The 27190-nt window shown below is 42.5% G+C and overlaps 1 protein-coding gene across 10 annotated transcripts in view; it reads right to left on the bottom strand.

Moving 5' to 3' along the window:
* Positions 1 to 27190, bottom strand: part of Galphaq (G protein alpha q subunit) — a 404729-nt gene that overhangs the window by 328501 nt on the left and 49038 nt on the right. For all 10 annotated transcript variants that reach the window (XM_071673780.1, XM_071673782.1, XM_071673783.1 and 7 more), the window contains exon 3: positions 6226 to 6380. In XM_071673780.1, coding sequence (XP_071529881.1) covers positions 6226 to 6380 — 155 coding nt within the window. The remainder of the gene's footprint in view (positions 1 to 6225; positions 6381 to 27190) is intronic.

The following is a 27190-nucleotide window of genomic DNA, read 5'->3' as shown; positions in this document are numbered from 1 at the left end:
TCTTGCATTCACCTCCCTAACATCCCCATCCATAAACAAATTAAACAACCATGGAGACATCACACACCCCTGCCGCAAACCTACATTCACTGAGAACCAATTACTTTCCTCTCTTCCTACACGTACACATGCCTGTTATCCTCGATAAAAATTTTTCACTGCTTCTAACAACTTGCCTCCCACACCATATATTCTTAATACCTTCCACAAAGCATCTCTATCAACTCTATCATATGCCTTCTCCAGATCCATAAATGCTACATACAAATCCATTTGCTTTTCTAAGTATTTCTCACATACATTCTTCAAAGCAAACAACTAATTATCACTAAATGCATTATGTATAAACCATAGAATTTACTATGCACGTACAGTATTTCTGTCCCTTTGACTGCTTAGATGTAAATCAAGCATGCTCATCCAAAACCTAAACAGAAGTACCGAGCTCTATCTTGATCTTATGCTCTTTTGTGATTAGTCAACTATTTATATTTATCATACTTTGTCGCTGTCTCCCGCATCAGCGAGGTAGTGCAAGGAAACATACGAAAGATTGGCCTAATCCATCCACATACACATGTATATACATACACGTCCACACATGCACATATACATACCTATACATCTTACGTATGTAAGTAGGAGAGATGGCCAGAGTGCATTATTGGATTACGTGTTAATTGAAAGCCGCACGAAAGAGAGACTTTTGGATGTTTATGTGCTGAGAGGTGCAACTGGAGGGATGTCTGATCATTATCTTGTGGAGGCTAAGGTGAAGATTTGTATGGGTTTTCAGAAAAGAAGAGTGAATGTTGGGGTGAACAGGGTGGTGAGAGTAAGTGAGCTTGGGATGCTTGCTTGTGGCATGAGAAGCATGGGAGGTGGGTTGATTAGAAAGGGTAGTGAGTGGTGGGATGAACTGGAGGGATGTCTGATCATTATCTTGTGGAGGCTAAGGTGAAGATTTGTATGGGTTTTCAGAAAAGAAGAGTGAATGTTGGGGTGAAGAGGGTGGTGAGAGTAAGTGAGCTTGGGATGCAGGCTTGTGGCATGAGAAGCATGGGAGGTGGGTTGATTAGAAAGGGTAGTGAGTGGTGGGATGAAGAAGTAAGATTATTAGTGAAAGAGAAGAGAGAGGCATTTGGACGATTTTTGCAGGGAAAAAATGCAATTGAGTGGGAGATGTATAAAAGAAAGAGACAGGAGGTCAAGAGAAAGGTGCAAGAGGTGAAAAAGAGGGCAAATGAGAGGTGGGGTGAGAGAGTATCATTAAATTTTAGGGAGAATAAAAAGATGTTCTGGAAGGAGGTAAATAAAGTGCGTAAGACAAGGGAGCAAATGGGAACTTCAGTGAAGGGCGCAAATGGGGAGGTGATAACAAGTAGTGGTGATGTGAGAAGGAGATGGAGTGAGTATTTTGAAGGTTTGTTGAATGTGTTTGATGATAGAGAGAGAGATATAGGGTATTTTGGTCGAGGTGGTGTGCAAAGTGAGAGGGTTAGGGAAAATGATTTGGTAAACAGAGAAGAGGTAGTAAAAGCTTTGCAGAAGATGAAAGCCGGCAAGGCAGCAGGTTTGGATGGTATTGCAGTGGAATTTATTAAAAAAGGGGGTGACTGTATTGTTGACTGGTTGGTAAGGTTATTTAATGTATGTATGACTCATGGTGAGGTGCCTGAGGATTGGCGGAATGCTTGCATAGTGCCATTGTACAAAGGCAAAGGGGATAAGAGTGACTGCTCAAATTACAGAGGTATAAGTTTGTTGAGTATTCCTGGTAAATTATATGGGAGGGTACTGATTGAGAGGGTGAAGGCATGTACAGAGCATCAGATTGGGGAAGAGCAGTGTGGTTTCAGAAGTGGCAGAGGATGTGTGGATCAGGTGTTTGCTTTGAAGAATGTATGTGAGAAATACTTAGAAAAGCAAATGGATTTGTATGTACCATTTATGGATCTGGAGAAGGCATATGATAGAGTTGATAGAGATGCTCTGTTGAAGGTATTAAGAATATATGGTGTGGGAGGCAAGTTGTTAAAAGCAGTGAAAAGTTTTTATCGAGGATGTAAGGCATGTGTATGTGTAGGAAGAGAGGAAAGTGATTGGTTCTCAGTGAATGTAGGTTTGCGGCAGGGGTGTGTGATGTCTCCATGGTTGTTTAATTTGTTTATGGATGGGGTTGTTTGGGAGGTGAATGCAAGAGTTTTGGAAAGAGGGGCAAGTATGAAGTCTGTTGTGGATGAGAAAGCTTGGGAAGTGAGTCAGTTGTTGTTCGCTGATGATACAGCGCTGGTGGCTGATTCATGTGAGAAACTGCAGAAGCTGGTGACTGAGTTTGGTAAAGTGTGTGAAAGAAGAAAGTTAAGAGTAAATGTGAATAAGAGCAAGGTTATTAGGTACAGTAGGGTTGAGGGTCAAGTCAATTGGGAGGTAAGTTTGAATGGAGAAAAACTGGAAGAAGTAAAGTGTTTTAGATATCTGGGAGTGGATCTGGCAGCGGATGGAACCATGGAAGCGGAAGTGAATCATAGGGTGGGGGAGGGGGCGAAAATCCTGGGAGCCTTGAAGAATGTGTGGAAGTCGAGAACATTATCTCGGAAAGCAAAAATGGGTATGTTTGAAGGAATAGTGGTTCCAACAATGTTGTATGGTTGTGAGGCGTGGGCTATGGATAGAGTTGTGCGCAGGAGGGTGGATGTGCTGGAAATGAGATGTTTGAGGACAATGTGTGGTGTGAGGTGGTTTGATCGAATAAGTAATGTAAGGGTAAGAGAGATGTGTGGAAATAAAAAGAGCATGGTTGAGAGAGCAGAGGGTGTTTTGAAATGGTTTGGGCACATGGAGAGAATGAGTGAGGAAAGATTGACCAAGGATATATGTATCGGAGGTGGAGGGAACGAGGAGAAGGGGGAGACCAAATTGGAGGTGGAAAGATGGAGTGAAAAAGATTTTGTGTGACTGGGGCCTGAACATGCAGGAGGGTGAAAGGAGGGCAAGGAATAGAGTGAATTGGATCAATGTGGTATACCGGGGTTGACATGCTGTCAGTGGATTGAATCAGGGCATGTGAAGCGTCTGGGGTAAACCATGGAAAGTCTTTTCCTGCGCTACCTCACGCACATGCGGGGTAGGGGGTTGTCATTTCATGTGTGGCGGGGTGGCGATGGGAATGAATAAGGGCAGACAGTATGAATTGTGTACATGTGTATATATGTATATGTCTGTGTTTGTATATATATGTATACGTTGAGATGTTATTTATATTAATTTTGCTTTGTTGCTGTCTCCCGCGTTTGCGAGGTAGCGCAAGGAAACAGATGAAAGAAATGGCCCAACCCACCCCCATACACAATGTACATACATACACGTCCCACACACGCAAATATACATACCTATACATCTCAATGTACACATATATATACACACACAGACATATGCATATATACCCATGCACACAATTCACACTGTCTGCCTTTATTCATTCCCATCACCACCTCGCCACACATGGAATACCATCCCCCTCCCCTCTCATGTGTGCGAGGTAGCACTAGGAAAAGACAACAAAGGCCCCATTTGTTCACACACTTTCTCTAGCTGTCATGCAATAATGCACGAAACCACAGCTCCCTTTCCACATCCACGCCCCACACAACTTTCCATGGTTTACCCCAGACGCTTCACATGCCCTGATTCAATCCACTGACAGCATGTCAACCCCGGTATACCACATCGATCCAATTCACTCTATTCCTTGCCCTCCTTTCACCCTCCTGCATGTTCAGGCCCCGATCACACAAAATCTTTTTCACTCCATCTTTCTACCTCCAATTTGGTCTCCCCCTTCTCCTCGTTCCCACCACCTCCGACACATATATCCTCTTGGTCAATCTTTCCTCACTCATTCTCTCCATGTGCCCAAACCATTTCAAAACACCCTCTGCTCTCTCAACCATGCTCTTTTTATTTCCACACATCTCTCTTACCCTTACATTACTTATTCGATCAAACCACCTCACACCACACATTGTCCTCAAACATCTCATTTCCAGCACATCCACCCTCCTGCGCACAACTCTATCCATAGCCCACGCCTCACAACCATATAACATTGTTGGAACCACTATTCCTTCAAACATACCCATTTTTACTTTCCAAGATAACGTTCTCGACTTCCATACATTTTTCAACGCTCCCAGAACTTTCACCCCCTCCCCTACCCTATGATTCACTTCTGCTTCCATGGTTGCATCCACTGCCAAATCCACTTCCAGATATCTAAAACACTTCACTTCCTCCAGTTTTTCTCCATTTAAACTTACCTCCTCCCAACTGACTTGTCCCTCTACCCTACTGTACCTAATAACCTTGCTCTTATTCACATTTACTCTTAACTTTCTTCTTTCACACACTTTACCAAACTCAGTCATCAGCTTCTGCAGTGTTTCACCCAAATCAGCCACCAGCGCTGTATCATCAGCGAACAACAGCTGACTCACTTCCCAAGCTCTCTCATCCATAACAATCTGCATACTTGCCCCTCTTTCCAAAACTCTTGCATTCACCTCCCTAACAACCCCATCCATAAACAAATCAAACAACCATGGAGACATCACGCACCCCTGCCGCAAACCAACATTCACTGAGAACCAATCACTTTCCTCTCTTCCTACTTGTACACATGCCTTACATCCTTGCTAAAGACTTTTCACTGCTTCTAACAACTTGCCTCCCACACCACATATTCTTAATACCTTCCACAGAGCATGTCTATCAACTCTTATCATACGCCTTCTCGAGATCCATAAATGCTACATACAAATCCATTTGCTTTTCTAAGTATTTCTCACATACATTCTTCAAAGCAAACACCTGATCCACACATCCTCTACCACTTCTGAAACAACACTGCTCTTCCCTAGTCTGATGCTCTGTACATGCCTTCACCCTCTCAACCAATATCCTCCCATATAATTTCCCAGGAATACTCAACAAACATACCCCTCTGTAATTTGAGTACTCACTTTTAACCCCTTTGCCTTTGTACAACGGCAATATGCAAGCATGCCGCCAATCCTCAGGCACCTTACCATGAGTCATACATACATTAAATAACCTTACCAACCAGTCAACAATACTATAATAACCTCCTAGTTTTATCCCAGATGTATATCAGCCGAATGGCTGCCTATGTTCAGTAAACCATTCATTATCATTATGATTATTATCATATTCACATTACTATAATTAACAGAAGTAGTAGTATTAATTCTATTATAACATTACATAATTAACAGAAGTAGTAGTATTAATTCTATTATAATCATTTTCATGTGTATGAAAAAAAAAGATAGAAAGAAGTAAACCTGATTACTGCTGTGTTGTATGGTCACAAATAAAGCAGATTAAATCAAACAAGAGAGAATACTGACACAATTCACAAGATAATGGTACACAGAACACGAATTACCATGAATGATTAAAAGAACTACAGCTTTCAGTCATGAACGTCGGAGGGATGGCTATATGATGACTTGTGCCTTGCAATTAAAGGAGAATAAAAAAAAGTTTTGAGCCTGAAAGATACATGGCTAGGACAATACAGAATCACCAAGTCAATAGTAATGCCTTTTAACAACAAAAATGCAGAAGACAAAGATACATGAGCACTCAGCAAGGAGCTTGGAATGATTATTTAATGCAGTGCAAGGGTGATATAAGAAACCTACACAGAAGGACAACAGAATCATTCAAAAAAAGATTTGTCTCATGGTTAAAGACAATACCAGATGAACCTAGAACAGATAGCTATGCCAGAGGGTAGCCATGGAAAAGAGATAGCAATGTACAAAAAACAAGACATGTAAGGAGAGGCAGTCATGAGAAACACTGTTTGTCAACATGCAAGTCAAGTGAAGGGCATAATGCACGAGCCCTGCCACCGTGGCAAAATCTCATCACATGTATGCTAATACATTATGCAACAGATACGTAGGTAGCATTCTCTCTCCCCTATCCCTATGGATAACAATACCTTGGAAATATGTTTAAATTTTCTAACAATGTCATATCACCACTTCTTGAATATACTCCCATGACTTAAATCATAAAAGACATGTCTAAACAGAAATCTTCTTTTAATCATTCTACAAGATTGACAATATTTTGCTAACAACAGAATTTTGTTAAATCAAAAGCCTAATAAAGCAGACTGCAACATTTACGTACTATTTTGCAGAATCTGTGAGCTGGTACTCTCTACGCCGGTCGTAGCAGTGTTGGATGCCTGTATCTTGCCATAAGGATTTCATGGCAGTCACATATGGCTCCTCAAATGTAGTTACCGATTCATAGTCTACTCCTCGTACTAGATCTGCATGTTCCTGTAATAAAAGTGGGATTCTGCTATTTTTCCCATAAAAATTGGTTTCATTAAAACTACCTATAGTTTATGGCAAGATTCATTAAAAAATATTGAACAGATAAGTTCTCCACTACACACATCACATGTTTTGGGACAACAAGGTCTTTACTAGAAATAGGTCTATGTAATGACAGTGACAATTCTGTACAGAAGGTTTCTCTTTTTTTGCACCTACACTATAAATAATCTACATTTCGAGAATAACTATAGGAGTCAAAAATATCCAAATGATATACATTTACTACAAAAGTTTTCCTGTATCATGTACTGTAAAGCAACCAATGATGCATGCCTCACTTCTTGTACTGCTGACATGGAAACATTGAAAATAAAAATCCAAAAACCTTCAGATAAAAGGGAAGAAGCCTATATGATGTAGTGCTTGTCTCATCTCTGCCAAATATTTCTGAGGCCTTAGTTTTTCCCAAGGGAAGAAAAACCAATTTCCTACCACAGGAAGCATCCTGTGTGGATCTGACCGTGCTTGAGCAGTGGGATATTAGAACGACTATTTTGTCTCCTCAAAGGAGGTGTGTATACATGCAGAGTTACTCCTTCAACCACCAAAAAATATTAGAGGTTGGCAGATACCCACTCAAGGAACTAAACAACCACACAGCAACCACAACAATCCTAAAACATTACAAAGCTGAAGTGAGGTGACATCCACCATTACCTTCCTTCATTTACTGACTCTTAGTGTCTGTATACTGTCTAGAATGAAGAAATTGTTTTCATAATGGAAAGAGGGAAATGAAGGCTATGCAAAATCAATGGATGCTGACAGAGTTTTACCTAAAAAAAAATACCAATGCTTAGATAATATGAGTCATTCGATACCTAACTGCTCTTCCCACTCTGGCAAGCTAACATAAAGAATAAATGAAAAATGGCCTCATGAACACATATCCACTATCTAGATGTCATACATATTGCACTGAAACTAAAAACTACTATGAACATACTATTCCATTAAGTTGATTGCTTCATATGGTTTTACCTATTTATTGCAGGGAGTTGTGACAGTAACTCCAAAAACAACTTACACTGACTGCAGGGGTGTAGTTATAACATCACCCTCTAAATTTCATGCCTGAGGAATTAATGAAAACAAAAATGGTGAGTATTAAGAAACAGCAACACATGAAGCTGATGCCCAGATAATAAACCAGTTTTTGAGTATATGGGTATATCAAAATGTATGGAGGAGAGAGAGTAAGATAACCATTCATTTTTAGACCATCTTCAGACCCTCCTGACCAATTTAAAGCCTGGGTCAAAGAAACTGTAAGAACTGTTGATATCCTGGATTCCACAGAGTCAAGTGAACTCAGTAAGCTAGAAACTGAGGAAGAAAAAGAGAAAATTGAAAGAGAAGACAATTTTAGCTAGTGACAATCCCACATGGATGCAGGAAATCAGCTGGCAATAGTTGTCCATGCAATACTGAAAAATGAATTAAACACACAACTATCTACCTATTTATCTTTATCTCTGATGCCCTTTCCCTCCAAGTACTCCATCAAGGCGGTGGTCATGACAAAAGAGTCTCCATAATTGGTGAGCTCCAATGCCACTTCTTAGCCTTTAGTGCCTCATCCTATCAAACCACTGGCAGTGTTTCCAGAGGCTACAACCTAATGTTCTTAACAACTACCACTACCTACTGTATCAACAAACATGCAATGATAAACATTTTGAACTAAAAATACGATTTTCGATAAAGTACATAAACAAAGGTCCTTCAATAACTGCCAGACAATGGAAAGAGAGCACCATATTTCAAAAATAATTGAAGTGTTTTCCTATATTCATTTTAGTATATAAACTTTGTTTTAAAGCTACTCACTCCATACAATAGAAAAATACCTGACAGATGATGAGGGCTTACAATAAAGGAAAATATGGTCTGAAATAACTTTCCTGAGAGGATTTCTGAGAGGTGCAAATCATATCAAAGAAAAATAAACATTTAAACAAAAATATTTGTGCTTATACAAACACTAAAGAACACTCACGAAGACAAAAGAAAAGAATGCATAAGGGAAAAAACTGAGAACACACTAGCTATTTGGCACTATCAACTGAAATTTTCTCTCATGTACAAGCAGACTTTGACATTACAAGAGGATCAGGGAAGATATCGCATTACAAATGACAGCTAGAGACTGAGTGGGGACGAATGTGACCTTTTCGTCTGTATTCCTGGCACTGCCTCACTGAAGCAGGGGATAGTGATGTTTTCCTGTGGGGCAGGGTAGCAGGAATGGATGACGGCAAGCAAGTATGAATATGTAAATGTGTATGTAGGTAATGTCTGCATATGTAAGAATATGTTGATGTGTATATGTGAGTATATGTGCATATGTGGGAATTTATGTATATATATGTGAATATGAGTGGATGGGACATTCTTCGTCAGCTTCCTGGCGCTCCCTCACTGATGCAGGAAACAATGATTATGAATAAATAAATGATAAAAATAATGTTTTTATATTTATTTTATTTTGCTTTGTCGCTGTCTCCCGCGTTTGTGAGGTAGCGCAAGGAAACAGACGAAAGAAAAGGCCCAAACCACCCCCATACACATGTATATACAAACACGTCCACACACGCACAATATACATACCTATACATCTCAATGTACACATATACATACACAAACAGACATATACATATATACACGTACATAATTCATAGTCTGCCTTTATTTATTCCCATCGCCACCTCGCCACAGATGGAATAACATCCCCCTCCCCCCTCGTGTGCTAGGTAGCGGTAGGAAAAGACAACAAAGGCCCCATTCGTTCACACTAAGTCTCTAGCTGTCATGTAGTAATGCCCGAAACCACAGATCCCTTTCCACATCCAGGCCCCACAAAACTTTCCATGGTTTACCCCAGACGCTTCACATGCCCTGATTCAATCCACTGACAGCCCGTCGACCCTGGTATACCACATCGGTCCAATTCACTCTATTCCTTGCCCGCCTTTCACCCTCCTGCATGTTCAGGCCCCGATCACTCAAAATCTTTTTCACTTCATCTTTCCACCTCAAATTTGGTCTCACACTTCTCCTCATTCCCTCCACCTCCGACACATATATCCTCTTGGTCAATCTTTCCTCACTCAGTCTCTCCATGTGACCAAACCATTTCAAAACACCCTCTTCTGCTCTCTCAACCACACTCTTTTTATTTCCACACATCTCTCTTACCCTTACATTACTTACTCATTCAAACCACCTCACACCACATATTGTCCTCAAACATCTCATTTCCAGCACATCCACCCTCCTCCGCACAACTCTATCCATAGCCCACACCTCGCAACCATATAACATTGTTGGAACCACTATTCCTTCAAACATACACATTCTTGCTTTCCGAGATAATGTTCTCGACTTCCAAACATTCTTCAAGGCTCCCAGGATTTTCGCCCCCTCCCCTACCCTTTGATTCACTTCCGCTTCCATGGTTCCATCCGCTGCCAGATCCACTCCCAGATATCTAAAACGCTTCACTTCCTCCAGTTTTTCTCAATTCAAACTTACCTCCCAATTGACTTGATCCTCAACCCTACTGTACCTAATAACCTTGCTCTTATTCACATTTACTCTTAACTTTCTTCTTTCACACACTTTACCAAACTCAGTCACCAGCTTCTGCAGTTTCTCACATGAATCAGCCACCAGCGCTGTATCATCAGCGAACAACAACTGACTCACTTCCCAAGCTCTCTCATCCACAACAGACTGCATACTTGCCCCTCTTTCCAAAACTCTTGCATTCACCTCCCTAACAACCCCATCCATAAACAAATTAAACAACCATGGAGACATCACACACCCCTGCCGCAAACCTACATTCACTGAGAACCAATCACTTTCCTCTCTTCCTACACGTACACATGCCTTACATCCTCGATAAAAACTTTTCACTGCTTCTAACAACTTGCCTCCCACACCATATATTCTTAGTACCTTCCACAGAGCATCTCTATCAACTCTATCATATGCCTTCTCCAGATCCATAAATGCTAAATACAAATCCATTTGCTTTTCCAAGTATTAATAATAATAAAATAATAGAAGTGGTAGAGGATGTGTGGATCACGTGTTTGCTTTAAAGAATGTATGAGAAATGCTTACAAAAACAGATTAATTTGTATGCAGCATCTATGGATCTGGAGAAGGCACATGAAGGGGTTGATGGAGATCCTTTGTGGAAGGTTTTAAGAGTATATGGTGTGGGAGGTACGTTGCTAGAAGCAGTGAAAAGTTTTTATCGAGGATGTAAGGCATGTGTACGTGTAGGAAGAGAGGAAAGTGATTGGTTCTCAGTGAATGTAGGTTTGCGGCACGGGTGTGTGATGTCTCCATGGTTGTTTAATTTGTTTATGGATGGGGTTGTTACGGAGGTGAATGCAAGAGTTTTGGAAAGAGGGGCAAGTATGCAGTCTGTGGTGGATGGGAGAGCTTGGGAAGTGAGTCAGTTGTTGTTCACTGATGATACAGCGCTGGTGGCTGATTCATGTGAGAAACTGCAGAAGCTGGTGACTGAGTTTGGTAAAGTGTGTGAAAGAAGAAAGTTAAGAGTAAATGTGAATAAGAGCAAGGTTATTAGGTACAGTCGGGTTGAGGGTCAAGTCAATTGGGAGGTAAGTTTAATGGAGAAAAACTGGAGGAAGTGAAGTGTTTTAGATATCTGGGAGTAGATTTGGCAGCGGATGAAACCATGGAAGCGAAAATGAATCATACGGTGGGGGAGGGGGCGAAAGTTCTGGGAGCGTTGAAGAATGTGTGGAAGTCGTGAACATTATCTCGGAGAGCAAAAATGGGTAAGTTTGAAGGAATAGTGGTTCCAACAATGTTATATGGTTGCGAGGCGTGGGCTATGGATAGAGCTGTGCGGAGGAGGGGGGATGTGCTGGAAATGAGATGTTTGAGGACATTATGTGGTGTGAGGTAGTTTGATCGAGTAAGTAATAATAGGGTAAGAGAGATGTGTGGTAATAAAAAGTGTGTGGTTGAGAGAGCAGAAGAGGGTGTGTTGAAATGGTTTGGTCACATGGAGAGAATAGAGAATGACTGAGGAAAGATGACAAAGAGGATATATGTGTCAGAGGTGGAGAGAACGAGGAGAAGTGGGAGACCAAATCCAATGGAGGTGGAAAGATGGAGTGAAAAAGATTTTGAGTGATCAGGGCCTGAACATGCAGGAGGGTGAAAGGCATGCAAGGAATAGCGTGAATTGGAACAATGTGGTATACTGGGGTCGACGTGCTGTCAATGGATTGAACCAAAGCATGTGAAGCATCTGGGGTAAACCATGGAAAGTTCTGTGGGGCCTGGATGTGGAAAGGGAGCTGTGGTTTTGGTGCATTATTACATGACAGCTAGAGACAGAATGTGAACGAAAGTGGCCTTTGTTGTCTCTTCCTAGCGCTACCTTGTGCATATTTGGGGGGAGGGGGTGGTTATTTTCATGTGTGGTGGGGTGGCGATGGGAATGAATAAAGGCAGACAGTATGAATTATGTGCTCGTGTATTAAGTATTAAAAATAATAAAATAATAAAAGTGGTAGAGGATGTGTGGATGTATAAGAAGAGAGGAAAGTGATTGGTTCCCAGTGAATATCAGTTTGTGGCAGTGGTGCATGATGTTTCCATGGTTGTTAATCTGTTTATGGATGGGGTGGTTAGGGAAGTGAATGCAAGAGTTTTGGAGAAAGGGGCAAGTATGCAGTCTGTTTTGGAAGAAAGGGCTTGGAAAATGAGTCAGTTGTTGTTCACTGATGATACAGTGCTGGTGGCTGATTTGGGTGAGAAACTGCAGAGGTTGGTGCCTTAGTTCGGTAAAGTGTGTGAAAGAAGAAAGTTGAGAGTAAATGTGAATAAGAGCAAGGTTATTAGGTTCAGTATATTTGAGGGGGCAAGTTAATAAGGAGGTAAGTTGAATGGAGAAAAACTGGAGGAAGTGAAGTGTTTTAGATATCTGGGAGTAGATTTGGCAGCAGATGAAACCATGGAAGCGAAAATGAATCATACGGTGGGGGAGGGGGCGAAAGTTCTGGGAGCGTTGAAGAATGTGTGGAAGTTGAGAACATTATCTCGGAAAGCAAAAATGGGTATGTTTGAAGGAAAAGTGGTTCCAACGTTACATGGTTGCGAGGCGTGAGCTGTGGATAGAGCTGTGCGGAGGAGGGGGGATGTGCTGGAAATGAGATGCTTGAGGACATTATGTGGTGTGAGGTAGTTTAATCGAGTAAGTAATAATAGGGTAAGAGAGATGTGTGGTAATAAAAAGTGTGTGGTTGAGAAAGCAGAAGAGGGTGTGTTGAAATGGTTTGGTCACATGGAGAGAACAGAGAATGACTGAGGAAAGATGACAAAGAGGATATATGTGTCAGAGGTGGAGAGAACGAGGAGAAGTGGGAGACCAAATTGGAGGTGGAAAGATGAAGTGAAAAAGATTTTGAGTGATCAGGGCCTGAACATGCAGGAGGGTGAAAGGCATGCAAGGAATAGCGTGAATTGGAACAATGTGGTATACTGGGGTCAACGTGCTGTCAATGGATTGAACCAAAGCATGTGAAGCATCTGGGGTAAACCATGGAAAGTTCTGTGGGGCCTGGATGTGGAAAGGGAGCTGTGGTTTCGGTGCATTATTACATGACAGCTAGAGACAGAATGTGAATGAAAGTGGCCTTTGTTGTCTCTTCCTAGCGCTACCTCATGCACATTTGGGGGGAGGGGGCAGTTATTTTCATGTGTGGTGGGGTGGCGATGGGAATGAATAAAGGCAGACAGTATGAATTATGTGCGTGTGTATATATATGTATACGTTGGGGATAGGGGAGAAAGAATACTTCCCACGTATTCCCTGCGTGTCGTAGAAGGCGACTAAAAGGGGAGGGAGCGGGTGGCTGGAAATCCACCCCTCTCGTTTTTTTTTTTAATTTTCCAAAAGAAGGAACAGAGAAGGGGGCCAGGTGAGGATTTTCCCTCTAAGGCCCAGTCCTCTGTTCTTAACGCTACCTCGCAAATGCAGGAAATGGCGAATCGTATGAAAAAAAAAAAAAAAACGTTGAAATGTATAGGTATGTATATTTGCATGTGTGGATGGATATGTATATACATGTGTATGTGGGTGGGTTGGGCCATTCTTTCGTCTGTTTCCTTGCACTGCCTCGCTAACGCGGGACACAGCAACAAAGCAAAATAAATAAACAAAAATGTTAATATAGGGAATAGGGGTTAGGGGAAAAAGAATACTTCTTACGCATTCCTCGTGTCATAGAATGCGACTAAAGGGGATAGAAGCGGGGGGATAGAAACCCTCCCCACCTTGTATTTTAACTTTCTAAAAGGGGAAACAGAAGAAGGAGTCACGCAGGGAGTGTTCATCCTCCTCGAAGGCTCAGATTGGGGTGTCTAAATGTGTGTGGATGTAACCAAGATGAGAAAAAAAGGAGAGCTATGGGGTATATTTCAGGAAAGGAGCCTGGAGCTTTGGCTCTGAGTGAAACGAACCTCAAGGGTAATGGGGTAGAGTGGTTTGGGAATGTCTTGGGAGTAAAGTCAGGGGTTAGTGAGAGGACAAGAAAAAGGGAAGGAGTAGCACTACTCCTGAAACAGGAGTGGTGGGAGTATGTGATACGAGTGTAAGAGAGTAAACTCTAGATTGATATGGGTAAACTGAAAGTGGATGGAGAGAGATGGGTGATTATTGGTGCATATGCACCTAGGTATGAGAAGAAAGATCATGAGAGGCAAGTGTTTATGGAGCAGCTGAGTGTGTTAGCAGTTTGATGCATGAGACCGGGTTATAGTGATGGGGATTTGAATGCAAAGATGAGTAATGTGGCAGTTGAGGGAATAATTGGTGTACATGGGGTGTTCAGTGTTGTACATGGAAATGGTGAAGAGCTTGTAGATTTATGCGCTGAAAAAGGACTGGTGATTGGGAATACCTGGTTTAAAAAGACAGATATACATAAGTATATGTAAGTAAGTAGGAAAGATGGCCAAAGAGTGTTATTGGATTATGTGTTAATTGAAAGGCGTGCGAAAGAGAGACTTTTGGATGTTAATGTGCTGAGAGGTGCAACTGGAGAGATGTCTGATCATTATCTTGTAGAGGCGAAGGTGAAGATTTGTAAAGGTTTTCAGAAAAAAAGCGAGAATGCTGGGGTGAAGAGAGTGGTGAGAGTAAGTGAGCTTGGGAAGGAGACTGGTGTGAGGAAGTACCAAGGGAGACTGAGTACAGAATGGAAAAAGGTGAGAACAAAATGTAAGGGGAGTGGGGGAGGAATGGGATGTATTTAGGGAAGCAGTGATGGCTTGCGCAAAAGATGCTTGTGGCATGAGAAGCGTGGGAGGTGGGTAGATTAGAAAGGTAGTGAGTGGTGGGATGAAGAGGTAAGATTATTAGTGAAAGAGAAGAGAGAGGCATTTGGATGATTTTTGCAGGGAAATAATGCAAATGAGTGGGAGATGTATAAAAGAAAGAGGCAGGAGGTCAAGAGAAAGGTGCAAGAGGCAAAAAAGAGGGCAAATGAGAGTTGGGGTGAGAGAGTATCATTAAATTTTAGGGAGATATAACAGATGTTTTGGAAGGAGGTAAATAAAGTGCGTAAGACAAGGGAACAAATGGGAACATCAGTGAAGGGGGCTAATGAGGAGGTGATGACAAGTAGTGGTGATGTGAGAAGGAGATGAAGTGAGTATTTTGAAGGTTTGTTGAATGTGTTTGATGACAGAGTGCAGGGTGTTTTGGTCAAGGTGGTGTGCAAAGTGAGAGGGTTAGGGAGAATGATTTGGTAAATAGAGAAGAGGTAGTAAAAACTTTGCGAAACATGAAAGCCGGCAAGGCAGCAAGTTTGGATGATATTGCAGTGGAATCTATTAAAAAAGGTGGTGACTGTATTGCTGACTGGTTGGTAAGGTTATTTGATGTATGTATGACTCATGTTGAGGTGCCTCAGGATTAGCAGAATAAGTGCATAGTGCAATTGCACAAACACAAAGGGGATAAGAGTGAGTGCTCAAATTACAGAGGTATAAGTTTAGTGAGTATTCCTGGGAAATTATATGGAAGGGTATTGATTGAGAGGGTGAAGGCATGTACAAACCATCAGATTGGGGAAGAGCAGTGTGGTTTCAAAAGTGGTAGAGGATGTGTGGATCAGGTGTTTGCTTTGAAAAATGTATGTAAGAAATACTTAGAAAAGTAAATGAATTTGTATGTAGCATTTATGGATCTGGAAAAGGCATATGATAAGAGTTGATAGAGATGCTCTGTGGAAGGTATTAAGAACATATGGTGTGGGAGGTGAGGTATGTTGTTAGAAGCAGTGAAAAGTCTTTATCAAGGATGTAAAGCATGTGCACGTGTAGGAAGAAAGGAGAGTGATTGGTTCTCAGTGAATGTTGGTTTACAGCAGGGGTGCGTGATGTCTCCATGGTTGTTTAATTTGTTTATGGATGGGGTTGTTAGGAAGGTGAATGCAAGAGTTTTGGAAAGAGGAGCAAGTATGCAGTCTGTTGTGGATGAGAGAGCTTGGGAAGCGAGTTAGTTGTTGTTGGCTGATGATACAGTGCTGGTGGCTGATTCGGTTGAGAAACTGCAGAAGCTGATGACTGAGTTTGGTGAAGTGTGTGAAAGAAGAAAGTTGAGAGTAAGTGTGAATAAGAGGAAGGTTATTAGGTACAGTAGGGTTAAGGGACAAGTCAACTGGGAGGTAAGTTTGAACAGAGAAAAACTGGAGGAAGTGAAGTGTTTTAGATATCTGGGAGTGGATTTGGCAGCGGATCAAACCATGGAAGCGGAAGTGAATCATAGGGTGGGGGAGGGGGCAAAAGTTCTGGGAGCGTTGAAAAATGTGTGGAAGTCGAGAACATTATCTTGGAAAGCAAAAATTGGTATGTTTGAAGGAATAGTGGTTCCAACAATGTTATATGGTTCGAGGCGTGGGCTGTAGATAGAGTTGTGCGGAGGAGGGTGGATGTGCTGGAAATGAGATGTTTGAGGACAATATGTGGTGTGAGGTGGTTTGATCGAGTAAGTAATGAAAGGGTAAGAGAGATGTGTGGTAAAAAAAGGAGTGTGGTTGAGAGAACAGAAGAGGGTGTTTTGAAATGGTTTGGTCACATGGAAAGAATGAGTGAGGAAAGATTGACCAAGAGGATATATGTGTCAGAGGTTGAGGGAACGAGGAGAAGTGGGAGACCAAATTGGAGGTGGAAAGATGAAGTGAAAAAGATTTTGAGTGATTGAGGCCTGAACATGCAGGAGGGTGAAAGGCATGCAAGGAACAGAGTGAATTGGAAAGATGTGGTATATCAGGGTTGACGTGCTGTCAATGGATTGAACCAGGGCATGCGAAGCATCTGGGGTAAACCATGGAAAGTTTTGTGGGGCCTGGATGTGGAAAGGGAGCTGTGTTTTCGGTGCATTATACATGACAGCTAGAGACTGAGTGTGAACAAATGTGGCCCTTGTTGTCTTTTCCTAAAGCTACCTCGCGGACAAGCAGGGGGAGGGGGTTTTCATTTCATGTGCGGCGGTGTGGCGACAGAATGAACAAGGGCAGACAGTATGAATTATGTACATGTGTTTATATGTATATGTCTGTGTGTGTGTGTGTATATATTTCTTTTTTTTTTTTTTTGCTTTGTCGCTGTCTCCCGTGTTTGCGAGGTAGCGCAAGGAAACAGACGAAAGAAATGGCCCAACCCACCCCCATACACATGTATATACATACGTCCACACACGCAAAATATACATACCTACACAGCTTTCCATGGTTTACCCCAGACGCTTCACATGCCCCGATTCAATCCACTGACAGCACGTCAACCCCGGTATACCACATCGCTCCAATTCACTCTATTCCTTGCCCTCCTTTCACCCTCCTGCATGTTCAGGCCCCGATCACACAAAATCTTTTTCACTCCATCTTTCCACCTCCAATTTGGTCTCCCTCTTCTCCTCGTTCCCTCCACCTCCGACACATATATCCTCTTGGTCAATCTTTCCTCACTCATTCTCTCCATGTGCCCAAACCATTTCAAAACACCCTCTTCTGCTCTCTCAACCACGCTCTTTTTATTTCCACACATCTCTCTTACCCTTACGTTACTTACTCGATCAAACCACCTCACACCACACATTGTCCTCAAACATCTCATTTCCAGCACATCCATCCTCCTGCGCACAACTCTATCCATAGCCCACGCCTCGCAACCATACAACATTGTTGGAACCACTATTCCTTCAAACATACTTATTTTTGCTTTCCGAGATAATGTTCTCGATTTCCACACATTCTTCAAGGCTCCCAGAATTTTCGCCCCCTCCCCCACCCTATGATCCACTTCCACTTCCATGGTTCCATCCGCTGCCAGATCCACTCCCAGATATCTAAAACACTTCACTTCCTCCAGTTTTTCTCCATTCAAACTCACCTCCCAATTGACTTGACCCTCAACCCTACTGTACCTAATAACCTTGCTCTTATTCACATTTACTCTTAACTTTCTTCTTTCACACACTTTACCAAACTCAGTCACCAGCTTCTGCAGTTTCTCACATGAATCAGCCACCAGCGCTGTATCATCAGCGAACAACAACTGACTCACTTCCCAAGCTCTCTCATCCCCAACAGACTTCATACTTGCCCCTCTTTCCAAAACTCTTGCATTCACCTCCCTAACAACCCCATCCATAAACAAATTAAACAACCATGGAGACATCACACACCCCTGCCGCAAACCTACATTCACTGAGAACCAATCACTTTCCTCTCTTCCTACACGTACACATGCCTTACATCCTCGATAAAAACTTTTCACTGCTTCTAACAACTTGCCTCCCACACCATATATTCTTAATACCTTCAACAGAGCATCTCTATCAACTCTATCATATATAAAAAGGGGTGGGGGAAGAAGAAATTTTAAGAGTAAAATGTAAATAAGAGCAAGGTTATTAGGTACAGTGGGGTTTTGAGGGTCAAGCCCAATTTTGGGAGTGAGTTTGAAGGTGAAAAACTGGAGGAAGTGAAGTGTTTTAGATATCTGGGAGTGGATCTGTCAGGAGGGAAACCCAGGGAAGCGGAAGTGATCTAGGGTGGGGGGGGGGGCCCGAAAATTTTGGGAGCCTTAAAAAAATGTGTGGAAGTCGAGAACATTATCCCGGAAACCCAAAAATGGGTATGTTGAGGAATAGTAGTTCCAACAATGTTTGTAGGTTGCGAGGAAAATGGGCTATGGATAGAGTTGTGCGCAGGAGGATGGATGTGCGGAAATGAAAATTTTTGAGGACAATGTGTGGTGTGAGGGGTTTGATCGAGTAAGTAACGAAGGGTAAGAGAGATTTTGGGAAAAAAAAAAGGGGGTGGTTGAGGAGCAAAGAGGGGTTTTTTTGAAAGGTTTTGGGGCACAGGAGAAGATGAGGAAAGTTTGACCAAGGGGAATAAGTGTCGGGGGTGGGGGGGAAACAGGAAAGAGGGAAACCCAAATTTTTGGGGGTGGAAAGAGGATAAAAAGGATTTTGGGGATCGGGGCCTGACAGCAGGAGGGTGAAAGGAGGCAAGGAATAGAGTAAGGGGAGCGATGTGGTAAGGGGGTTTTGACGTGTTTCAGGGATTAAATCAAGGCATGTGAAGCCCGGGTTAACCAAGGAAAGCTGTTAGGAGTATTTTTTGCGTGTGGGACGTGTGATGGCATGGGGGGGGGGGGGTAGGGCCATTTCTTTCGTCTGTTTTCCTGCCTACCTCGAAAAAACCGCGGGAAACGCGAAAAAGTAAAAAAAAAAAAAAAAAAAAAAAAAAAAATATTAATATCTGGGAAGGATTAAGAATATGGTGTGGAGGAAAGTTGTTAAAAGGGCAGTGAAAATTTTTTTATCCGAAAAGTAAGGCATGGGGAAAGTTAGGAAAAAGAGGAAAGTGATTGGTTCTCAGTGAATGGGGTTTTGGGGGCAGGGTGTGTGATGTCTCCATGGTTTTAATTTGTTTATGGAGGGGGTTTGGGTTAGGGAGATAAATGCAAGAGTTTTGGAAAGAGGGCAAGTATAAGTCTGTTGGGGATAGAGAGCTTGGAAGGGGTTCAGTTGTTGTTCGCGATGAACAGCGCGGGTGGCTGATTCCATGTGAGAAACTGCGGGAAGCTGTGACTGAGTTTGGAAAAGTGGTGGAAGAAAAAGTTAAAAAAGTAAATGTAATAAGAGAAAGGGTTTAAATTGGGTACAGTGGGGTTGAGGGCAATTTCCAATTGGAGGAGTTGAATGGAAAAAACTGGAGGAAGTGAAGGGGTTTTAGATATCTGGGAGTGGATCTGGCAGCGATGAAACCATGGAACGGAAGTGGATCATAGGGTGGGGAGGGGGCGAAAATTCTGGGGCCTTGAAGAATGTGTGGAAGTCGAGAACATTATCTCGGAAAGCAAAAATGGGTATGTTTGAGGGAATAGTGGTTCCAACAATGTTGTATGGTTGCGAGACGTGGGCTATGGATAGAGTTGTGCGCAGGAGGATGGATGTGCTGGAAATGAGATGTTTGAGGACAATGTGTGGTGTGAGGTGGTTTGATCGAGTGAGTAACGTAAGGGTAAGAAAGATGTGTGGAAATAAAAAGAGCGTGGTTGAGAGAGCAGAAGAGGGTGTTTTGAAGTGGTTTGGGCACATGGAGAGGATGAGTGAGGAAAGATTGACCAAGAGGATATATGCGTCGGAGGTGGAGGGAACAAGGAGAAGAGGGAGACCAAATTGGAGGTGGAAAGATGGAGTGAAAAAGATTTTGTGTGATCGGGGCCTGAGCATGCAGGAGGGTGAAAGGAGGGCAAGGAATAGAATGAATTGGAGCGATGTGGTATACCGGGGTTGACGTGCTGTCAGTGGATTGAACAAGGCATGTGAAGCGTCTGGGTAAACCATGGAAGCTGTGGGGGGGATGTAAAATTGGGTTTTGGGGATTTTAAAATTTCATGGAAAAAATTGGTTGGCCTTTTTTTGGGCCTTTCCTGCGCTACCTTTTTTAAGGGGGGGGGGGGACAGTTTTAAAAAAAAAAAAAAATAAAAGGAGAAGTATTGAATTATGGTGTGTAAAAGTTTAAAAAAAAAATAATAAAATTAGAGGATTGTGGATGTATTAAGAAGAAAAGGAAAGTGATTGGTTCCCAGTGAATTAGTTTTTGGCAGGGTGGAGTTTCCATGGTTTTTAATTTTTTAAAAGGATGGGGTGGTAGGGAAAAAATGCAAGAGTTTTGGGGGAAAAGGGGCAAGATGAGTCGTTTTGGAAAAAGGGCTGGAAAAAGAGTCAGTTGTTTGTTCCGGGTGATACAGCTGGGGCGATTGGGGGAGAAAAAAGCAGAGGTTGGTGAGTTTTAAAGGGGTGAAAGAAGAAATTGAGTTAAAGTGAATAAGACAAGGGTTTTAGGTTCAGAAGAGGGGGCAAGTTAATAAGGAGGTAAATTTAATGGAGAAAAACTGGAGGAAGTGAAGTGTTTTTAAAATATCTGGGATGATTTGCGCGATGAAAACCCTGGAAGCAAAAAAGAATCATAGGTGGGGGGTGGGGCGAAATTCTGGCTTGAAGAAAGTGTGGAAGTTAGAACATTTCTCGGAAAGCAAAAAAAGGTTTGTTTAAGGAAAAATGGGTTCCAACGTTAAGGGTTTCGAGCGTGGGCTTGGATAGAGTGTGGCAGGAGGGGAGGATGTGCGGAAATAAATGTTGAGGACTTTTTGGGTGAGGTGTTTAAAAGAGTAAATAATAAAAGGAAGAAAGATGGGTTAAAAAAAAAAAGGGTGGGGTTTAGAAGCAGAAGAGGTGTTTGAATGGTTGGCACATGGAAAGAAGAGAAGATGGGAAAATGACAAAGAGGATATATTTTCAAGGAGGGAAACAGGGGAAGGGGAACCAATTGGGGGTGGAAAATGAAGAAAAAGATTTTGGGAGTCGGGGGCCCGAACAAAGCAGGAGGTGAAAGTGCAAGGAATATGAATTGAACAATGTGGTAACGGGAAAAGACGTCATGGTTGAAACCAAAAAAAATGTGAACTCTGGGGGAAACCATGGAACCACCTCCCCGTTTTTTTTTTTTAATTTTCCAAAAAAAGGGAACAGAGAAGGGGCCAGGGAGATTTTCCTCTAAGGCCCAGTTCTGTTCTTACGCTCCCCTCGCAAATGCAGAAATGCGAATGTATGAAAAAAAAAAAAAAAAACGTTGAAATGTATGGGAAATGAAAAATTGCATGTGTGGAGGATATGTATAAAAATGTGTATGTGGGTGGTTGGGCCTTTTTCGTTGTTCCTTGCACTGCCTCCTTAACGCCCGGGACACAGCAACAAAGCAAAATAATAAACAAAAATGTTAATATAGGGAATGGGGTTAGGAAAAAGAATACTTCTACCATTCCTCGTGTCATAGAATGCGACCAAAGGGATAGAAGCGGGGATAAAAACCCCTCCCCACCTTGTATTTTAACTTTCTAAAAGGGGAAACAGATAAAGGGACCCCCACGCAGGGAGTGTTCATCCCCTCGAAGGCTCAGATTGGGGTGTCAAAATTTGTGTTGGATTAACCAAAAAAGAGAAAAAAAGGAGAGCTATGGGGAAATATTTCAGGGAAAGGAGCCTGGAGCTTTGGCCTGAGTAAACGAACCTCAAGGGTAATGGGGGAAGAGGTTTGGGAATGTCTTGGGAGTAAAGTCAGGGGTTAGTAAGAGGGCAAGAAAAAGGGGAAAGGGGGTAGCACTACTCCTGAAACAGGAGGGTGGGATATTGATACGAGTGGGAAGAGAGTAAACTCTAGATTGATATGGGGTAAACTAAAGTGGATGGAGAGAGATGGGTGATTATTTGCATATGCACCTAGGGATTTAGAAGAAAGATCATGAGAGGCAAGTGTTTATGGACAGCTGAGTGTGTTAGCATTTGATGCATGAGACCGGGTTATAGTGATGGGGATTTGAATGCAAAGGTGGGAAGGGGGCAGTTGAGGGAATAATTGGTGTACATGGGGTGTCAGTGTTGTAAAATGGAAATGGTTTAAGCTTTTAGATTTATGCGCGAAAAAGGACTGGTGATTGGGAAAAACTGGTTTAAAAAAGACCAGATATACATAAAATAAAATGTAAGTAAGTAGGGAAAAATGGCCAAAGAGTGTTATTTGGGTTATGTGTTAATTGAAAGGCGTGCGAAAGAGAGACTTTTGGGTGTTAATGTGCTGAGAGGTGCAACTGGAGAAAAAATGTCTTATCATTATCTTGTAGGCAAGGTGAAAGATTTTAAAGGTTTTCAGAAAAAAAAGCGAGAATGCGGGGTGAAGAGAGTGGTGAGAGTAAGTGAGATTGGGAAGGAGACTGGTTTTGAGGAAGTACCAAGGGAGACTGAGTACAGAATGGAAAAAGGTGAGAACAAAATGTAAGGGGAGTGGGGGAGGAATGGGATGTATTTAGGGAAGCAGTGATGGCTTGCGCAAAAGATGCTTGTGGCATGAGAAGCGTGGGAGGTGGGTAGATTAGAAAGGTAGTGAGTGGTGGGATGAAGAGGTAAGATTATTAGTGAAAGAGAAGAGAGAGGCATTTGGATGATTTTTGCAGGGAAATAATGCAAATGAGTGGGAGATGTATAAAAGAAAGAGGCAGGAGGTCAAGAGAAAGGTGCAAGAGGCAAAAAAGAGGGCAAATGAGAGTTGGGGTGAGAGAGTATCATTAAATTTTAGGGAGATATAACAGATGTTTTGGAAGGAGGTAAATAAAGTGCGTAAGACAAGGGAACAAATGGGAACATCAGTGAAGGGGGCTAATGAGGAGGTGATGACAAGTAGTGGTGATGTGAGAAGGAGATGAAGTGAGTATTTTGAAGGTTTGTTGAATGTGTTTGATGACAGAGTGCAGGGTGTTTTGGTCAAGGTGGTGTGCAAAGTGAGAGGGTTAGGGAGAATGATTTGGTAAATAGAGAAGAGGTAGTAAAAACTTTGCGAAACATGAAAGCCGGCAAGGCAGCAAGTTTGGATGATATTGCAGTGGAATCTATTAAAAAAGGTGGTGACTGTATTGCTGACTGGTTGGTAAGGTTATTTGATGTATGTATGACTCATGTTGAGGTGCCTCAGGATTAGCAGAATAAGTGCATAGTGCAATTGCACAAACACAAAGGGGATAAGAGTGAGTGCTCAAATTACAGAGGTATAAGTTTAGTGAGTATTCCTGGGAAATTATATGGAAGGGTATTGATTGAGAGGGTGAAGGCATGTACAAACCATCAGATTGGGGAAGAGCAGTGTGGTTTCAAAAGTGGTAGAGGATGTGTGGATCAGGTGTTTGCTTTGAAAAATGTATGTAAGAAATACTTAGAAAAGTAAATGAATTTGTATGTAGCATTTATGGATCTGGAAAAGGCATATGATAAGAGTTGATAGAGATGCTCTGTGGAAGGTATTAAGAACATATGGTGTGGGAGGTGAGGTATGTTGTTAGAAGCAGTGAAAAGTCTTTATCAAGGATGTAAAGCATGTGCACGTGTAGGAAGAAAGGAGAGTGATTGGTTCTCAGTGAATGTTGGTTTACAGCAGGGGTGCGTGATGTCTCCATGGTTGTTTAATTTGTTTATGGATGGGGTTGTTAGGAAGGTGAATGCAAGAGTTTTGGAAAGAGGAGCAAGTATGCAGTCTGTTGTGGATGAGAGAGCTTGGGAAGCGAGTTAGTTGTTGTTGGCTGATGATACAGTGCTGGTGGCTGATTCGGTTGAGAAACTGCAGAAGCTGATGACTGAGTTTGGTGAAGTGTGTGAAAGAAGAAAGTTGAGAGTAGGTGTGAATAAGAGGAAGGTTATTAGGTACAGTAGGGTTAAGGGACAAGTCAACTGGGAGGTAAGTTTGAACAGAGAAAAACTGGAGGAAGTGAAGTGTTTTAGATATCTGGGAGTGGATTTGGCAGCGGATCAAACCATGGAAGCGGAAGTGAATCATAGGGTGGGGGAGGGGGCAAAAGTTCTGGGAGCGTTGAAAAATGTGTGGAAGTCGAGAACATTATCTTGGAAAGCAAAAATTGGTATGTTTGAAGGAATAGTGGTTCCAACAATGTTATATGGTTCGAGGCGTGGGCTGTAGATAGAGTTGTGCGGAGGAGGGTGGATGTGCTGGAAATGAGATGTTTGAGGACAATATGTGGTGTGAGGTGGTTTGATCGAGTAAGTAATGAAAGGGTAAGAGAGATGTGTGGTAAAAAAAGGAGTGTGGTTGAGAGAACAGAAGAGGGTGTTTTGAAATGGTTTGGTCACATGGAAAGAATGAGTGAGGAAAGATTGACCAAGAGGATATATGTGTCAGAGGTTGAGGGAACGAGGAGAAGTGGGAGACCAAATTGGAGGTGGAAAGATGAAGTGAAAAAGATTTTGAGTGATTGAGGCCTGAACATGCAGGAGGGTGAAAGGCATGCAAGGAACAGAGTGAATTGGAAAGATGTGGTATATCAGGGTTGACGTGCTGTCAATGGATTGAACCAGGGCATGCGAAGCATCTGGGGTAAACCATGGAAAGTTTTGTGGGGCCTGGATGTGGAAAGGGAGCTGTGTTTTCGGTGCATTATACATGACAGCTAGAGACTGAGTGTGAACAAATGTGGCCCTTGTTGTCTTTTCCTAAAGCTACCTCGCGGACAAGCAGGGGGAGGGGGTTTTCATTTCATGTGCGGCGGTGTGGCGACAGAATGAACAAGGGCAGACAGTATGAATTATGTACATGTGTTTATATGTATATGTCTGTGTGTGTGTGTGTATATATTTCTTTTTTTTTTTTTTGCTTTGTCGCTGTCTCCCGTGTTTGCGAGGTAGCGCAAGGAAACAGACGAAAGAAATGGCCCAACCCACCCCCATACACATGTATATACATACGTCCACACACGCAAAATATACATACCTACACAGCTTTCCATGGTTTACCCCAGACGCTTCACATGCCCCGATTCAATCCACTGACAGCACGTCAACCCCGGTATACCACATCGCTCCAATTCACTCTATTCCTTGCCCTCCTTTCACCCTCCTGCATGTTCAGGCCCCGATCACACAAAATCTTTTTCACTCCATCTTTCCACCTCCAATTTGGTCTCCCTCTTCTCCTCGTTCCCTCCACCTCCGACACATATATCCTCTTGGTCAATCTTTCCTCACTCATTCTCTCCATGTGCCCAAACCATTTCAAAACACCCTCTTCTGCTCTCTCAACCACGCTCTTTTTATTTCCACACATCTCTCTTACCCTTACGTTACTTACTCGATCAAACCACCTCACACCACACATTGTCCTCAAACATCTCATTTCCAGCACATCCATCCTCCTGTGCACAACTCTATCCATAGCCCACGCCTCGCAACCATACAACATTGTTGGAACCACTATTCCTTCAAACATACTCATTTTTGCTTTCCGAGATAATGTTCTCGATTTCCACACATTCTTCAAGGCTCCCAGAATTTTCGCCCCCTCCCCCACCCTATGATCCACTTCCACTTCCATGGTTCCATCCGCTGCCAATCCACTCCCAGATATCTAAAACACTTCACTTCCTCCAGTTTTTCTCCATTCAAACTCACCTCCCAATTGACTTGACCCTCAACCCTACTGTACCTAATAACCTTGCTCTTATTCACATTTACTCTTAACTTTCTTCTTTCACACACTTTACCAAACTCAGTCACCAGCTTCTGCAGTTTCTCACATGAATCAGCCACCAGCGCTGTATCATCAGCGAACAACAACTGACTCACTTCCCAAGCTCTCTCATCCCCAACAGACTTCATACTTGCCCCTCTTTCCAAAACTCTTGCATTCACCTCCCTAACAACCCCATCCATAAACAAATTAAACAACCATGGAGACATCACACACCCCTGCCGCAAACCTACATTCACTGAGAACCAATCACTTTCCTCTCTTCCTACACGTACACATGCCTTACATCCTCGATAAAAACTTTTCACTGCTTCTAACAACTTGCCTCCCACACCATATATTCTTAATACCTTCAACAGAGCATCTCTATCAACTCTATCATATATATAAAGTGTGTGGAAGAAGAAAGTTAAGAGTAAATGTGAATAAGAGCAAGGTTATTAGGTACAGTAGGGTTGAGGGTCAAGTCAATTGGGAGGTGAGTTTGAATGGTGAAAAACTGGAGGAAGTGAAGTGTTTTAGATATCTGGGAGTGGATCTGTCAGCGGATGGAACCATGGAAGCGGAAGTGGATCATAGGGTGGGGGAGGGGGCGAAAATTTTGGGAGCCTTGAAAAATGTGTGGAAGTCGAGAACATTATCCCGGAAAGCAAAAATGGGTATGTTTGAAGGAATAGTAGTTCCAACAATGTTGTATGGTTGCGAGGCATGGGCTATGGATAGAGTTGTGCGCAGGAGGATGGATGTGCTGGAAATGAGATGTTTGAGGACAATGTGTGGTGTGAGGTGGTTTGATCGAGTAAGTAACGTAAGGGTAAGAGAGATGTGTGGAAATAAAAAGAGCGTGGTTGAGAGAGCAGAAGAGGGTGTTTTGAAATGGTTTGGGCACATGGAGAGAATGAGTGAGGAAAGATTGACCAAGAGGATATATGTGTCGGAGGTGGAGGGAACGAGGAGAAGAGGGAGACCAAATTGGAGGTGGAAAGATGGAGTGAAAAGGATTTTGTGTGATCGGGGCCTGAACATGCAGGAGGGTGAAAGGAGGGCAAGGAATAGAGTGAAGTGGAGCGATGTGGTATACAGGGGTT

Source organism: Panulirus ornatus, chromosome 19 (genome assembly GCF_036320965.1).
Source record: "Panulirus ornatus isolate Po-2019 chromosome 19, ASM3632096v1, whole genome shotgun sequence".
Classification (NCBI taxonomy): domain Eukaryota; kingdom Metazoa; phylum Arthropoda; class Malacostraca; order Decapoda; family Palinuridae; genus Panulirus; species Panulirus ornatus.
The sequence above is the reverse complement of the archived record's forward strand: the minus strand, read 5'-3'. Positions and strand labels throughout refer to the sequence as shown.